The sequence below is a fragment of the Acipenser ruthenus genome, chromosome 1 (assembly GCF_902713425.1).
Source record: "Acipenser ruthenus chromosome 1, fAciRut3.2 maternal haplotype, whole genome shotgun sequence".
Classification (NCBI taxonomy): domain Eukaryota; kingdom Metazoa; phylum Chordata; class Actinopteri; order Acipenseriformes; family Acipenseridae; genus Acipenser; species Acipenser ruthenus.
In genome coordinates, this window is record NC_081189.1 from 21480478 (window position 1) to 21499229 (window position 18752).

The following is an 18752-nucleotide window of genomic DNA, read 5'->3' on the forward strand; positions in this document are numbered from 1 at the left end:
ATCTGTTGGGTCTGACCTTTACAGTAATTAATTATTGGAACTCAAATAGTGTTATACTAATTTCTGTCATCTGTAAGCTGTTCTAGTGACATACAGTGAGGTAGTAAGTACAGTAGATACATTACAGTAATTGTTAAACTTGTTTGACACTTTAATTGGTACAGGATTCAGTACAGGATCTTGTGCTTAATACCACACAATCCTCTCAGTAACAGCAATCAGAAAACATTAAAAATACATTGTTTCAGGTTTTTTTTCAGTATTCTTTTCTATATATGGTATTCTTGCATATGTTTTAGAAAACCCTAGGGGATGCATCTCTGAATGGGGGCTCAGCTGCCTTTTAGTGCAGTTATGGAATTTTAGTTAACATCCAGCTCAGATGTTGGTAAAATGTATTATATGATTGTGTATCCAAGCATGCAGGGACCAGTATCTGCAGTTGTGTGGTTCACCAGAAACACCCTGCCTGAAATGCAATTTTATGAGTGACTGCTCCTTTCAGTAGTTAATTTGAACGTTAATTTATTTTGAGGTACTGCTAATGGGTTTATTGATGAGAACACTGCTGATGCAGAAAACACACACACACAGTGAGTGTGTAGGGAGAGTTGGTACAGCATGGTGTCCAGAGGACATTTTAAGGTTAGTCTATTGCAGGGCTCTCCATTCCTGGTCCTGGAGAGCCGGTGTCCCTCCTGGTTTTTGTTCCAACTGTACCCTAAATTGCTTATTAAAAGCTTAATTGGTCCAATTAAGTGATTTAGGGTACAGTTGGAACAAAAACCAGATGGGACACTGGCCTCCAGGACCGGGATTGCAGATCTCGGGTCTATTGGATTTTCTGATATGCACAGCTTTTTTACTACTGTTGCTGTACATTTGAACATAGCTTTTGAAAATGTATATTAAATATACTAGTGCAACCAAGTCTCAAAACTTGATATGCTTCATTTTGGCTTGCATATATTCAACAGAGAAGCTCCATCTTTGCAATCTTTTCATCAATACACTGAAACATACACCTGCATGAAGCAACAGACTACCCTAAAACAGAACCAGTTACAATTTGAGCTTCTTGAATGTTGGAAAACATTAAGGTTCGCAGACTGAGTGCATGCGAATGCCTGCAGTGCTAGTAGCACCGGTACCTTTCATCAACAAACCATACTGAGGGCTGTCACAATCTATCAGGTAGGTCTTGTCATCAATTTTGATTTATGCTAACATATTAAAATTAAAGGCTATTAATGTGAAGTGTCTACATCAGGGCTTGCCAACCCTGGTCCCGGGGACCCCATGAGTCTTCTGGTTTTCATTCCAACTGAGTTCTCAATTACTTAACTGAAAATGTGCTTAATTAGAACATTTTCATTGTTTTTCAGCTCTTAAGTTAGCAATATAACATTTTATAAGTAACTTGATCTCTGCAACTTTTTAGGAGCTGCCATCGCTTTTTCATTGTGCAAAAAAAAATAAAATAGAAAAAAAACTTGGTTTCGGTTCGGTATCAAATTTTATGTAAAAGTCGGTTTTGGTTCGATTTTAGTTTGTGCCTTCAGTGGCACTGGAACAAGTTTTAAAGTGGGGGTGCTGAAATCTATTGAACAAAACTGTAACACCTGTAAATGATGGAAGCCATGCACCCCCAGCACCCATAGTTCCAGTGCCCCTGCATCCCTTATTACAATAAAACAAAAACAATACAGGTAACTACTGGGGAAAGGGGGTAAGTCTTTATTTTAGCACTCAGTACCCATTATTGGCACCTAGAATGTTTCTGTAGGATTGTGGAAAGGAGTTCAACATCCAGGCAGACAAATACATTATATCTTTCTGTATCTGAATAGATGTCGGAGGAAATGGAATACATTTTCTGATAATATACTGCAAGGGATGACAGCCACATTGAGCCAAACATTCACTTGATGATTCTTTATCCAAATCCATTTTCTGAAACGTTTGGCAATCATCGTGAGTGTTAGAGCTGACAACACTGACTCATTTCTAAAGGGTGATCCAGGAATCTGGATTAGAATGCAAGTGGGAAGCCACCTCGGCGCTCGGCATCTTTGTAATTAATCACCTTGGCGAAATGTATTGCTAATGCTTTGGGGTTGTGTGGTTAATTAAAATTGTGATGCATTTGGCCAAAGTAACTCTTCTCCAACTTCCTGACACCTATTTTGGAATAAAACTCATTTACCTGTATATAGAAGAACATTTATCTCTGTTTTGGGAGGTAATTTGAAAAAATAGAAGAATACTGGAATATGTTAATGTGTATTGAAAGATTATTTGAATAAATGTTTGTCCCAGCACCCTGGTTATTAATTTCTACAGTACGTTATTGAAAAAAATCTGATTTAATTCTGAAAGGGATGGAGCTTACCTTTTTTATTTTTGTTATGCGTGTAAGATGTCTTTGTGCACTGTTTCACTACGCTGTTCAATAGTCATTTATTACTTTAGTGATCAGTGTAGTTAAGTAGAAAGCATTTACTTAAATCCTTGAGAACTACTTGAGGTAATATTGGTCGGGAGTTTCACATGCTTTATAACTAGATGTTCTAATTATGATACGTAAAGGGGCTAGACAAAAAAAAATTAACTCCTGAGATCTGTAGCAAACTTCTTTTTTTTAATTTATTTTTTTGTTTTCATAATATTCGATTTATTTGATCTGTCTTCAGGTACATCTAATAACAAAGAATGTTTGTATGTAGAGAAATGAACTGAAATTACAACGCTGTTTTCTCTTGATCAGGTCAAGAAGTAGTCCAAGATGGCTGCAGCTTCTTATGACCAGCTGCTAAAGCAAGTGGAGGCACTTAAAATGGAAAACTCGAATCTTCGTCAAGATCTTGAGGACAACTCAAATCACCTGACCAAACTCGAAAGAGAGGCATCGAACATGAAGGTAGGCTTACACAGAATAAAATGTAATGCTGTTAAAACATTGAATTTCAGAAGGTTTTGCTGATTCATAAATAACCGTAACGGGTCCATAAAATAAGTTATGATGCTGTATTTTCAACATCACATTATATTTGCTGGTGCCGCGGAGCTTTAAAATGATTTGTTCCTTGTGGTATAACTGTAAGAAACCTAATGAAAAAGCATGTCTTAAAAAAAAAAAAAAAAAAAAAAAAAAAAAAAAAAACCAGGGGTGCAAAATTTATATTTAGACAGGTCTTGTTTAGCCTTTCCATAGCTAATTATGCAAATAGTCTTTATTGCATCATACAGACCTGTACATCAAGGATTAAGTACTACAGTCAATTCTCATTAGAACAGACTTGGGTTAAACAAATTTCCTGATTACTACAAATTTAGCAGTTGTTTATTGTAAATTTACTATTAACATGAAATTTCCTGTTGGTGAAAATTATTTTGGAGGCCCCCTCATGGAATAAAATTGGAATAAAAGCATTTGCCCTAGTTTGAACAGCTGAGTGTAAAGGATGTTGGGCAATGTATTAACACATCCAGTTTAGTGCCTCTAGTGTATTTTAGTGCTGTTTTGGGACTACAGATCTTATGATTTAAGGCCCTGTGAAAATCACAATTTCACGGAAAATTAGCCCAATACTGCGATTTTAACAATATTCTTAAGAAATAAAAATAATTTCATAATTTGGATTTCATACAAAAAATAAAAAAAATCACATTAACAAAACTGTTCATCTCTGCTATGTGCCTGCGTGTAATATTCGCTGTGCACACAGTGCTGTGCAGTGACTGTCATGTCACTATATGCAATCTAAGTGGGAAATTAAAATACTACATACTGTAAACAAGAAAATGTCTCTAAAAAGGCTAAAAATGTGTCTGCAGCAGATCACGTAAAGCGGTATCCAGCAGGAGTTTTACACAGCGATGGAGGTAAGCTCTTGTTCAGTATGTCCTGCAACGTTACTGTAGATCACTACCAAAACTCATCTGTTGACAGGCATTTAGATTCACCGAAAGGCGGAAATCCAGAGCAGTACTGCGACTGCTTTACTTGCAGAGATACAAAAAACAGTGACTTCCATATTCCAAAAGTCCACTTAATAAATTTTGACCTGACAGAGGCGTTTGTTTGCGCAAATATCCCTTTTGAAAAAATTGGACAACCAAAAGTTACAGGAATTCTTCAGACAGAGTGTAGCAAATGGTGGAGTGATTCCTTCATCAGCCCAGCTGAGACGTGAATACTTGCCTAAAGTTGCAGAGTATCACAAGCAGGAGATTATGGAATTGGTAAAACAGTCTGGTTGCTTGTCAGTGGTCACTGACGAGTCGACTGATGCCCAAGATCAGCATGGGTTACACATTGTATTTGTTTTTAAAGACCTAAATGGTGAACATGCACCTGATGTACTAGAACTGAAAGCTGCCCTTGCAGATACACTTTACCTACAGGCTGTTAAGTACAACACTGTTTCACAAACTATTGTAAAGTGCTTTAGTAACTTTGATGTTAATTTCAGAGTAGGTTAGGGGCTGCACAAATGTTATATTAAGTACTGTTGTACTTTAGCCAACACAAGATACATATACTGTAGATACCTACTGCCTTGGCTTTTGGTAAGAGTGGCTTGCTGTAATTATGCTGTAGTACAGGGGTGTCCAATCCTGATCCTGGAGAGCCGGTGTCCCTCCTGGTTTTTATTCCAACTGTACCCTAAATTACTTAATTGGACACCGGCCCTCCAGGACCAGGATTGGACACCCCTGCTGTAGTAGATTCTTCTGGACAATAAATGTTTCCTAAGGGAAATTTATGGTGGCTGTTAGATATTCTTACGTCAAAAGGTTCTTTATCAAGTCAAGATTGAATCTGGATGATCAACAGCAATGATATATCATGGACTCCTTCAGCACCACATTTAATCAGAAAGCCTTTTATTGCAGACCTATCTTTTATGAATAAATTGATACCTGTGACAGACAGGTGTTTTTTATTTATTTATTTACTTTTTTTTTTTTAAGTAATACTGCCATGATGGTCCCTGAGTGGCTCACCTGGTAAAACATGGGCGTGTGGTAGGGCTGTCAGTTAAGCCTCCAAATAGCAATCGATTAATTGGGCACACACAATATAATCGTTTTAAAAAATATTGATAATTGTACTTGCATTGACTAGATGTGGTCATCAATCAGGAAACTCAGACAGCATGCAGTCCATTTGGAAAATGCATAGTGAAAAACCCACAAAGTATTATTCCCAGGTTTAATAGTAAATTTTGAAACTCCAAAGAAGCGCAATCAATATATAGTCAGTGTTCTTCAATGTGCACAAATTTACATGTTGTTTGCCAGGAATACAAGCCTGTTGACCTGCTCTGGATCCAAGGCGGCACACTTTTTATATGCAATGTTTCCAGCTGTTGAAAAGACCCTTTCAGAGTGAACAGAGGTACAGTACCTGGCACACTCAGGTATTTTGTGGCCAGTTGAGCAAGATGTTGATATTTCAAGCTTGTTTTTTTTTTCCCCCCAGTCAAGCGGATTGCTGTTGGCAGTGTCTCCTTGATATAGCACGCCCTATCGTGGATCATTTGTGCTTCACGGTTTTCTGTTTCTTGCCAGCCCCTGTGTTGACAGACCTGTCAACTCCCCCTTATTTGCCGGGACGCTCGCATTTTTTGGACACCTCTCCTGGACAACTCCCGGGACAGATCTTCTTCTGAATTTTGCTCAAAACTCTACTGTTAAACCCCTTTGTCAGCAGACTTTTAATTTCTGTAAAAGGCATGTACGGTGTGTGGGTACTGCAATCCCCGTCTGTACAGAGCAGGGTTTAGGACCCTGGGGATCCCTGTGGCAGGTATGCATTCAGTAGTTGACCAACTAGGATGGCTGTGTGTGCGATAAGCCCTCCTTGCCCGGTAAAAAAAAAAAAAAAAAAAATACTGATCCAAATGTCAAGCTTCTTGGACCACAACATATCGTCGCATAATCCTAAGCAATGTTGGAAAACAACATACTTTCTGTAAACTAGGCAGGACTGATTTTAATGGTGGCATGTGGGAGCAAGATTGATGATGTGTGGTAAGCATGAGAGATCACAAAAACACCAAAAGCCCAGCGCCGCTCAGAAAACCAGCACTTCAATAATATCTTTTGTTGCCAAAGGAAAAAGGGAGATCAAGGTAGTTACATATAGTGAGACCTTTGCATGTTGTGACTAGTTCAGCAAATCTGTAGTAGACATGTTCCCAGACTCACACATTGCAAAGTACTCTGCAGGAAAGTCTGAAAGTCATACACATAATGAAAGATAAGCGTTTTTATTACAATTTCAGCATTAACATTGCTTTAGAAATTCAAATTGATTGATAACATGTTTATATACAAGCAATAGTGTGTTTATTTCAAATAGAAGATTGTTAACAATGAAATGTTTAGTAACATGATTGTTTATTTTCTTTGTTGCACCTCAGACTTGGATCGCTGTAAATTTAGTTTTTCATTTCCTTCACGACTGGAATTTTGGTGGGTGCTATGTTTTTAGCCTGGCTTACAAGGATATGGATATTCAATGTTTTTTGTGTATCACGGATATTTTCAACAATTTAACCATTCATTTAACTCCAGATGAGACAGCTCCATTTATTACGTTTTCATTTTTCAAGTCAAGCAACTTTTGCATGTCTTGCAGAAGACACTAATTCCTGGGTGTAAATGAGGAAATTGGCTTGGTGGTGGGAATGGAGGGCGCCCACTGAATCTTCAGTTCTCCGGAGCTGTTTTGTGAATTGCTGCAGTGAGTGAACATAATTGATCATATTTTTTGACTGCTGAAATGATGCTATAGCAATGCTTTTCTTTTCATCGGTTTGCAGGTCATCAGTGAATATTGTCACTATTGCACTGTTTAAAAATACAATCAAAAACATGTTTCCTACTGTACACAATTTTAAATAAACACATTTTAAACAAGCAGCTTCTTTATAAACTTGTGCATAGATGTATGTGACAGAGAGCGAGTGAATCAGAGCCAGTCTCCCTCCCAACCTGTGAGGGCACGGTATAACCGGAACAGTGTGCCCCGGACTGGATGGTTTGACAGGTCATTCGAGGGTCAGTCAGAATTCGGCCATCCAAAAAGTGGGCGAAGCCACAATACTAGAAGTCAGCGCCTTTCTGCGATAGGCGATGTGTCAGTCATGGATTGGAGGAGACGTGATTGCACTCGCAACCAAAGGGGGCGTGACTGAAGGTATATTGGGGGATGTGGCCGAGCGATCTGTTCCTTTGTTACGGTTATGGAAAAGACCTGTAAAGGACGTACTGTGATTTAAACCGTGAGTGTTTTTGTCAGTCTATTAATAATTGTATTTGTCATTGTTAGATGTATAGTCAGTATTATTATTTAAAAGCAAATAATAAAACTTCATTTTTCACCATTGAACTCTTGTTGGATAGTTACTGAGCACTGCATTACTTCTACACCTGTGCACTACAAACCACTTTGCCACAATGTGGCATCTTTGTTTGTGGAAAGGCTGCATACCGTGTATAACCTGTATATGAAAGGAATAGTTAAATTTGTCTATTTCCTCAACATTCTCATTATGTCACACCTGTTTATCACCAATGGGTCAGATGTGCTTTTAGTTTTATTATTATTATTGTAATAAGTACCACACGTTCAACACATTGTTTTATATGTCTTTTGTACTGTATTAGAATGTAACATGATATCATTTAACCAATTGAAAATGAATAGTCAGGCACCAGTCAATATAACCATGTATTTAGGTTTAGGAAATATTATACTAAAACTTGACACCCTACAAAAGCCAGGAAACTAACCTTAATGACTTTTTGAATTAGTTGGTGTTTTTTTGTGTGCATTTGAAACAGAACAATTCCTGATGTGTGAGTTTCTCCTGAGATATTGAAAATGGAGAGTAAAAGTATTAACTGTGTATTTAGGGCGCATCAGGGACAACCTTGTCTGAGTGAAAAATATAAACTGGGGATTTCTGTATCTCAGCATGCTTTGAGGACAGTGAGATTTGTCCCACGCAATTTTGGGATTATACGGTTCTGTAAATTACAACAAGGCTATGCTGCTCAATAATTATATGTGCTGTACTTTAGTTCAGCCTCTAATCTTTTTCCCTGCTTTAGAATTTAAATATCAAAAATCAATTCTGAAGCTTATATATGCAATACTTTTTCAACTGCTATTTTGCGTCTTGATACAGTGTAGCATTTCCAGACTGACTTGTTAAGGACATGCCTAAAATACTCTTAGTAGGAGGGGAATGAAAATGTGGCCCTTTGGCGTGACGATGTTATATTAAGCTGGTCGAGCGGATATTTTGAAGGATAGTCTTTTCAGCAGATGTGTTCTCTCAGGCTGCACTCTCCTCTCACAGTCCTTCAGAATTGGAGAAAACAACTAGATAGAATACCTCAATGCTCCCTTTTTCAATTACATTTCAGTATCTGGTGGATCACACTGAAAAAAGAAAAGAAATTCTACTGTATTTAGTACAGGTCCTACAACAAAAGGTTGTGCAGACTTGACTACAGTTGTTACGGCAACCGATGGGGAATAGGGAAAGCACACTGCATTGAGAGGAGCTGCTTCACAGGCCTGAATTTGTTGGACAGGCATTCCCTAAGTGGCAGCTTTTGTTATCAGAGCTGGGGAACTGGTGCAGAAAAGCTCGAGGGATAAAAAAAAAAAAAAAAAAAAAATGCTATCCCAAAATCTCATGGCATTTTAATTGAATGATTTATTTGTAGTTGTAAAAGCAAAAAAAAACACTAGCGATTTTAAGTATGTATTTATAAAATAGACCTTGATATATTCTTAGCAAAGGAGGTTATGTCTGTCTCTGTCTCATGTATCTTTGTTTTCCTGTATTATATTGTGCCCAAATCCCCAAAACTCGCATACATCTCTAGGTTATTCACAGATGGTATAGTTGTTGTGCAAAACACTTTGTTGACTCAACAGTACCAGAAATTATCTAAAAGTAACTTGTAGTTCCAAAGATTTAAAAAATAACATAATCCGGTGGTTTTGTGTCATGTTGCAAAGTGTACTTCATCATTCACTGAGTTTAAAATAGACCCTTTTAAAATCTGAAATGGTCTGTGCTGTTTAAAAATCACAACATTGCATTTCTGTTTCAATCTGCTGTAAATAAACATACCCTAGATAAACAGCCTTCTGTGTGTGTGTGTGTGTGTGTATATATATATATATATATATATATATATATATATATATATTAAATAGTGAAATAAATGGATGAATAAACTAAGTCTTGTGGCATCCTTTTGTTAGGTGCTATAGAGGCCAGAGTGAGTAACTTCCATGTGTTTCCATTTTTAAGCATTATATTTAAATTTTTTTTGCCTTTTTGCTGTGGGAAGGGAAGTGTTGGAAATGACTACTGTATAGGGTCTGCTGCAGCTGTCTAATTGGGGGGTGGGGGGTGCACTTCCAGTTACTGGAAATGTAGTGAGGATGTTCAGATTGTAGAAACTAATAAGTAATCAAATTTTGTAAGTAATTAAATTATTTGGATACCACTATTTAATCTTTTTATATAGGGCATGCCCTGGTGCATATGTACTGCAGACATGAAGATGCAGGTTAATACGTGTCATTCTACAAACCAGCATGTAATTGAAATTGCACCAAATTAAATGTTAGTCAGTGGCACAGGACTGCAACATTTCCCCGCCCTTCACTCTGGCAAATCAGACAACAGCCAGTGGGTATGGTTTATTTCTACAGATTGTTATGGCAACGCATTTCTGTTTTTACCACTGGTTCATTCACTTTCTTTAGTAAATGTGTTAATTTTGGGTTCTTTTTAGTTTCCTTAAACGATTCATTAAACAGCTTAATTACTGTAGATCAGTTTTCTCAATAGAATATTCGATTATAATCAATAACTACGGTAGGCACAGCCTGAAGATGTACATATATCTAGAATATATAGTTTTATTCCTGTTTTTATATATTATAAAAATATAGTATAGGATCCTTTATCATCTGATGCAAACTGTGACACAGACATTTCAAATCTTCCAGTTTCCTTTTACAACATACATGCTTCCCAAACAAGCGCACAAGCTCACCCTCCATAGCAACAGTCTTCCACACTGAAAAGGGCACTTTAGACTTGGAGTATGATTATCAATAAAAAAAATAATTTATTTTAATATAATTCGTTATTTCTTTTGCAGTGAAGTGTCTTTCATGCTTCCATTTTTACCCTTAGTTCAGAATATGTAATGGCCTCTTTAATTGGTTATTTTGGAAAGCTACATCAGACTGACGTCATGTAACATTTTCTTTCCAGTGGCCTTGAAATGACAAGAAATAACTGAATGCCAGCCAAATGCTTGGTGTTACAAGTGCTTTGAAAGTCATTGCAATGATTCAGGCGATTTTATGAAGACAGTTCCTTGGCTACCAGATCGAGCAATCCATCCTTGCATTGTAATGTCCTGCTAGATATTCTAGAGGGGTCGACCGTGTACGCCCATCTCAGGAAGCAGGGTCAAATCATGGTGTCCAGAAGCAACCACTAACCAAGGTTTTTTTTCCCCTCCAACACCCTTTGTCTAGGACCAAGCTTGATTCAACTGCAGTAGTTATTGATTGCTGGTTATTAGTCATACTGGAAGAAAGACAATGGTGTACACCGGAGGCTATTTGTATTTTGCTGAATATATTACTAATGATGATTGCAAATATACCAAGGTGCATTACAAAATGCTCAATGGTTGTCTCTTTGAATTACTAGCCTGCTTGTGTGAAGGATGAGGTTTTTTTTTGCCTTCTGTGGAGACTTGTATCCAACATTTTCTTGTGATGCCTAGGTTCTTAATCCTGGGGCGATGCTGGGATATTCCACAATTGCTGTATTTAATACTACAAACATAGATACATTTGATGGCTTTTGCATGAGCAAAAAATAAAAGATTATTATAGGTTATGTTATCTGTATCTGCAGTCAACAGTTTGTCATGACACATTATGATAAAATATATTTGTTTTTTCAGGCGAAAATAGTTTATTTTATAAGCGATGGGCACAGTTTAAAGATATCTAGTTACTGAACCCTTTTTTTTTGTCTTAATGTGTATTTGTTTAGCAAATGTTTGGGCTGCCTTTGGTCAGACTGGTAAGCTGTGCACAGTATTAAAGCAATCTGTTTTCCCTTTTAAGCTGCAGTGTGCGTAAACCAGATTTATTTTAACATCTTAAATGTACTGTATAATTACACCACTGCATATCCAAGCTGCTTTGGAATGACCTTGATGGATCACAGTGTAGGGCAGATTACTGTCGAGAGAGTGGTAGTATATTATGGGACTGGAAAGAGGAGAGGCTATTTCCATTATCCAGTTATATCGATCCTGTTGGTTATGTTCTAATTAAATGCATTTGTTGCTGGTTTGCGCACACATGTGCAACCATGTTAATTCCTTTGGCTGTTTTTTAGTATGTGCGTCACAGCAGCTTTTAGGGGTTCTCACAAGAATATTTGTAGACAAACTGATAATTGTATTTTATTTATTTTTGTATTTATTCTTTTTTAATATTGGCATAAACTGGCAACTACAGTATGCATCCCAAGTATATGGATTAGACACAGTTAGGTACTGTATGAGCTTCAATCATCATTGGTATTAAAAGATGTAAAAATCATTGATCACTTGATGTTCACACGTGCACCATTTATATTGATTCTGTTTTTAATGAGCTTGCCATGGCCCGTGTTGTATACTGTAGTACAAAGAACCTTATGGTTAAAACACTCTGTTTGTTACCCATTGTAGCTAGAGTACAATCACACTTATAAAATATGTCCTTATACTTTTGTATTCTTTATCTGGACATTATGCTTTTGAAAGAGAAAAATAAGTGATAGGGAAGGAGACTATCTGGAGGCAAAATACAGCTGAACCTTTGTAATCAACGTTATTAAAGCACGTGCCGCATTTCCTTATGTTTGACAGAACTGTGGTGCTGTATGTCGGAGGTAATCTGCTGCCCTCTGCTGCATTTATGTAAAATAATTAAGCAGAATGTGTGTGAATTAGATAGCTTAAAGTGTTCTGGTTTAAATGCTTTTCTGTTGTGTTTTCCTCTTTCTATCAAGAACTGTGCATGTCTGGCTGTGATACCAGCATACACGATATTAACTATGTCTGTGTTTGGTAAGAGTCTCTGGCGGGCTTAAGCCAATTCATTATTATTATTATTATTATTATTATTATTATTATATGTTTTTATGTACAGAGTGTACTGTACTCTGGAATGTTAAGTCTCATTTAAGGAGGCTTTATAATCAAAAAATGCACATATGGGTTAACTATTTGTCATACTGTAGCTACTGAATAAATACGGGAATCTTGCTAATGCGCGTAATTACGGCAGACCTGTTAACCCAATCAGGAAATGGATTTAATAGGTCTTGCAGATCCTGCCATCCCTATTCAAGATGTTATATCCTGTTAACACAATGAAGCAGGTCATCTTTTGACTCCCAAGGTGGCAGGTTTAATTAGCCAGTTTTTTCCGTAATTATGTAAATCAATATATTTCTGTTTAACTGTTTCATTTCCACTCCATCTGGTGGCTAAACATTTTAATAGAATAAAGCCCAGCTGCAAATCCTTACTAAGTTTGTGGACAAGAATTAATACCCCGAAATGCAATGTACAGTAACCTTTATAAAGCAGGCAATCCGTACTGTACAGCATGGCCAAAAGCAAAGGTGCGCATCCAAACTTTTATCACGGGCCGCATATCCAGAAAACTAGTGTAACCTAATGTGTATAGCGGGCCGCACATTACTAAAGAATAATCAGAGTTTAACCCTTAGCTGCAATATACATAGGCATATAAAGAATTAACACATTTTGCTTCATAAAGTTGAATTAAACTTGCTGAATAACGTTACGTTAACATATTTAATTACACACTGCTTTTTACATATACTTAATGAAAATCTGACATTGAAAAATTAGATTTTTTTTTTTCCTCAATCCTAAAATTATAGGTGATGTACAATAGATTTACATATTGTATATCCTCTTAAGAAGTTTTTCTGAGTTTTTATATTGTAGTTGGTATGGGCATTCCTTCTCTGGTTCTAATCATAATCTAAGTCATGGTGATTTACTTTTGATGAAATGAAAGCTACCTGTACAGTATATCTTCTGAACAGCTTGCCCAAATTTGCTGAAACCGTTCCACTTTGAGTGTAGGTCAAGGCAGCGTCAAGGGTTCATCTGGTGCTTGCAATTTTTTATGAATAAAGAGAACAAAAGTTTGTGAAAAAAATGTTTATTATTATTATTATTATTATTATTATTATTATTATTATTATTATTATTATTATTATTATTATTATTATTACTACTACTATTATTATTGTTACTACTATTATTATTAGTGTGCAGTTATTAAAAATGCTTCTGTGAAAATAAACTGAAGACACAGTTTGGGAAAAAAAGATTGTGCAATTGTAATAATAATCATTAGTCTTTTCCTTGGTAATTGATTTGAATATTTCCAGATATCAAGCAGTTATTAAAAATGCTTCCGGGAAAGTTGCCTTGTAATTGGAGAGCAGATGCAGTGTGTTTTATTATCGAGTTAAAGACATTATTGGCAGATATGTAAAATTGCAGTTTTGTATTATATTTATTTGTTTGCAGTACGGACGGCTTGCTAAATGTCTGTTTCCCAGCTCTCAAAGAAATATAACTCGATGTACCGGACTGTTGTCCCTCTTTATTTTTGACAGTTTAAACTCTGGCAAGTGTACTCCTCTAAATGTGTGTGTTTATTATTTTCCTTTAACTAATCTCGAAAAACATTAATTAGCCGAGCTGTTTGTTTTCTGGTATTTTTTTCAGTTCTTTCTATTTCAATTAAATCAAGTCGCTGTTGTGTAACGCTCCCATGTCTAGCACTACTAGTGAAGTGTTTGTGTGTATATGTGTGTGTGTGTGTGTGTGTGTGTGTGTGTATGTATGTATGTATGTGTGTGTGTGTGTATATGTATGTGTGTGTATATATATATATATATATATATATATATATATATTACTGTATGTAGTGTGGAATAACACAATTCACCACTGAAAGCCCAATTTATTCTGCATACTGCAGGCAGGGGCATTATGGGAGTCAACACTTGATACTGTCGACAAGTCCATGGCAGATGGAGGATTGATTTCCTTTACAAAGATTGTAAAAATGTTGGCGCTTACATTGCAGCTTATTTTGCAGATCTTTAAGTAATAGTTTAAGCATGTACAGTAATATCAAAGGCTTATTTTAATGTACTGTATAACGTGGCGTATTCCCCATGTGTTTCAAGTCCTGAAGTAAGGGTTTGTTTCTGATAATCCAGTGAAAATGGGCACTGTTTTAAGGCTGTCCTGTTACAGTAAAGGGTTCAAGCAGCGATGCCGAGGTCATCTTGCAGTGAGTGAGAGCTGGAGTGCCCAAGGGGATATCAGGGCAGTGTCATATTAGTTTAATGGAAAGCAGCTGCAACCCCATTGTCTTCCCCTTGCATTAGGCAGATTTTTATTGACTTGGGTGGGATGACAAGCAGCTTCCTGCAAGCAGATTGTGTCGGACACCATTAGAGAATCATGTTTGTGCTTTCTGTTAGGGGGTACTGTGCGCTATTTTGTTTTTTAAACACTAAAATGTCTGCTATCTACATCATTTAATACCGGAATACACATTACCTAAAATCTGAGAATGATGGCTTTTCTGATGAACATGGGCTTTTGTGATGGCAAGAGCTTCATTATGGTAAGAATGATTATGTTAATCAGTGTTGCTGGATTTCAAATTTTGAAGCTACAATTTTATTTTCATTTTTTTATTAAAATATTTAGTTTGGAATTGGATTGTAAAGTAATGTGACGATAAAATGAATACTCTACGTTCAGAAATTTACAGTGTCACTTGTGTATCCCTCTTCACAAAATAATTGTCTGCTTTGGTAGAATTGTAAGACTATGTTGTATTGGGTATTAATGTATTTATTATTTTTGGTACAGTGCGTTTTTTGTTGTCCAATCAAGTTAGTGACGTCAGATAGGTGGGTCCTTACTCTGTCAGTATTTCCATTGTTATGTACTGTAATGCTGATTAGCATGTACTGTAGGCTAACTGAAGTGTGTGTTGCTTTTTTGTCTTAATCTGTGAGCTTCAACATATTGAAGGAGTGTACCATGGTAGTTTGCAAGACCCAGACCCAGAAAGGTGGTGTTTGTAGTAGGGATGCACCGAATCCAGGTTTTTGGGATTCAGCCGAATACCGAATTCATCTCAAAAGAAAACGTTTCAACCCGTGTCACCGATCTGAGAGCTATGAGGAAAAAATTACCGTTAGTGACCCGAATCTCCCTGCGAAATAAAACCCATGTTGATTTAAATGCACCGTGTGTGTAACACCTATCAAATAGGCTACAAAATAGCCTATATATAATAAAACACAGCAATTCCCAAATGGTTCAACTTGTATTGGCACATTGCAATAATGTAAAATGTAATTTATTAAAGCATATTGCTCAACAACGTCTTGCACATCTGACAGTTGTAAAGTTACAAAAAATATATTTTTCTGTGCACCAAGTTTTTATTTTTTATCTCTGTATGATAGAACACATTTCACAAACAAAGCAACAAAGCACAAAAGTCAACAACAGTTTGCTGTATATATTACAGGTTTACTGCATAACTTCATGAAAAGTGAGATGTGACTGTGCTGTGTTGCATACGGGTGGGGGGGGGGGGGGTATGTTTACATTCATCAGCTGCGTGACGTGTTTAGTGCGTGTGCCACCAGTAATTTAGGGAGTTAGAGAGTTGAGAGCTGCGACCAGAGTTCATCAAACGCACTATACAGTTACATTCAATACAGGATTTGTCTTTTATTTAAAGAACTGCACACATTGGATGGATGTATTAAAATGGATCCGAACCCTGCTCAAAAAGTAGGTATTCGGGCCGAATCCGAAACCGAATCCTGGATTCGGTGCATCCCTAGTTTGTAGTGCCTATGAAGGTTCAAGTAATGTACTGTACTGTAGAGTACCATCTCCTACTGAGCAGGCCCTTTAGAGATAACATTACCATTACTAAAGCAGCAGTCGTCTGTTACAGGAGTGAGCAATTTATTTCACTTTAGCACTAAAACTTTGTGACATCTATACAAAGCCTTTGAACTATTAGTGGATAAAAGCAAGTAAAATATATTAAGCTTTGATGCCTTTTATGTGTGTAGGTTCAGTAAGAAGGAACTAAAACACACCATGGTCTCCAAGTAATTGGATTTCTTTTAAAAGAAAGAACTCTGGGTGATTTCATCACCGAATCTGAAAAAGAACTTGGAAAGAAAAGTCACAGATTAAAGAGCAGGGTAACCTTCTGTGGGAAAATGTAATAGAAGTCACAGCCACATCAAACACTGCTCCGAGCATATTGCAACCGATAACCTTTTTTGTGAAGGTGGCAAGACAGAAGGTCTAAATTCACAAATCCTTCCAACAGTGCTGCAGTTTGATCTATTCACACAGAAAGTTGTGCCCATTGAAATTACTTTATTGTTTTGATTGGTTTGAACTTGTTCACTATGTCAATTATTATTATTATTATTATTTATTTCTTAGCAGACACCCTTATCCAGGGCGACTTACAATCGTAAGCAAATACATTTCAAGTGTTACAATACAAGTAATACAATAAGAGCAAGAAATACAATAACTTTTGTTCAAGCAAAGTACAAGTGTGACAAACCACAATTCAATAATACAGCAGATAATAGTGATAGTTACATCAGGATATGATTAAATAGTGATAGTTACATCAGGATATGATTAAATACAAAGTACTACAGGTTAAACACCTGGCAGATTACAGTATTCTGAAGTACAGGATTAAATGCAGTAAAATAGGGGGCAGATAAGAGCAAAATAAAGCACATTTACATGAAGGGTGATAGTGTCCCAGGATACAAACAGAGGAGTTCTACAGGTGCTGTTTGAAGAGGTGAGTCTTAAGGAGGCGCCGGAATGTGGTCAGGGACTGGGCAGTCCTGACATCTGTAGGAAGGTCATTCCACCACTGCGGAGCAAGGGTGGAGAAGGAGCGGGCTCTGGAGGCAGGGTAGCGTAGCGGAGGTAGAGCTAGTCTTCGAGTGCAGGCGGAGCGGAGAGGTCGAGTGGGGGTGTAGGGAGAGTCCATGGAGGGATACAACCAGATTATTCGCATTACAGCTGTCCACAGAGACCAAAAATATGAAATAAGAAATACATTAGGTGGAAGAAGAAATGTGCTATAAACTACCCATTCATGTGGGTTTCATTTTCTATTTATTTTGGAAATGGGAGTACTACTTTTGTTAAATCTGAGGGGGAGAAAATCTTCTGCTATCCCTGTGTCTTTCAAAATAATATTAAAAGAAAACATTAAAGGAATTCCTGGACTCTGTCTTGGAGGCACTGTAGGTCTGTGTTTAGTGATCAACATCTTATGATGGGCAAAAATAACTTTAAAGAGATAGATTAATGCATTTGAACATCATCTGAGACTGCAGGAGATCAAATGCAAAAACACAAGATTAAAGAATTAGCAGAAGTACTTCTGTAGGGTTCATAGCTCTGATTGTGATTCTTTCAGTTGGGGGGACTATTTGATATATCAAATCTTTTTTTTTTTTTTTGCTCTCACCTAAAGGCAAAATCTTTCTGTTTTTGTGGCACTGCCTTAAATAACACTTCTGGAGTATTTTTTTCCTTTGAATGTTTAACTTATGCCTTAAGTAATTTGAATACATTTTCTTAGAACTTTTGGCCTCTCTTAAAATTCAGTATTGCCTTTTCATCTTTGAATGTGAAGTCTAGTCGGAATAGTTTCTGGGACATGAACTGTGCAGCAGAAGATTTTTTTTTTTTTTACATAAATAGATTGAGCTCTGTTTATTAGCTAAACAGTGGCAGATCTTAACCACTTGACAACCACTGAATGTACCACGTACGACATCCTCGAGTAATGCAAACATTTGTTCTACTCTCCTTTTAAAATGAATTATTTCCTTTTCAAGTAACCTTGATTTGTTCAAATTAATTTCTACAGTGCTCCCCACTCCTGAGTCAGCGCAGGGGTGGTAGCGGTGAGTTGAGTTTCACAATAATAATTGGCCATTCCAAATTGGGAGTAAATAATAAAAATAATTGGCAACTACTAAATTTATAAATAATAATAAAAAAAAATAGTAAATGAAAATAAACTCCTATTCTGACTCCTATTCAACCATTGCTTACAGCTCATTATTTAACTACCAATCACAGCTATGAATAAAGTATGAATAATCAGGAATGAAGTTACTCTTAGAGTAACTTAATTATGGTTAAAGTACATGTGTGACAAAGTGGCTGAGTGGCAACAGGTGCAGGAGTGATGCAGTGCGTGAAAGAAGCAGACAGATAATTGTAATCCGGTTTGAAAAATGTTTTTATTGTATTTTTCAGGTCTGGCGACCAAACAATAATTCCCCTGCAATACACACCAATGTGTACAGCACAGGATAAATAACACAGGAAAAGACAGTCCCAAATAATAAACAATATCTGCCCCACAATAATAGAAACACAGTCACCAGTCCTGGGTGCATGCAATAGTGCTCGTGGTGGGTGATACAAGTTTATATTTGTGACAATGGTGAAGTGCTGTCCATTTTATTGCT

General features: G+C 36.7%; 1 protein-coding gene across 4 annotated transcripts in view; it reads left to right on the forward strand.

The window, feature by feature from the left end:
* The window catches only part of LOC117973183 (adenomatous polyposis coli protein-like), a 61649-nt gene that overhangs the window by 18487 nt on the left and 24410 nt on the right, over positions 1 to 18752 (forward strand). For 3 of the 4 annotated variants that reach the window (XM_034924590.2, XM_034924592.2, XM_059021839.1), the window contains exon 2: positions 2768 to 2920. In XM_034924590.2, coding sequence (XP_034780481.2) covers positions 2786 to 2920 — 135 coding nt within the window. In that variant the 5' untranslated portion in view covers positions 2768 to 2785. Of the gene's footprint in view, positions 1 to 2767; positions 2921 to 18752 lie in introns of those variants that run through there. The other variant, XM_034924595.2, reaches the window with a different exon arrangement.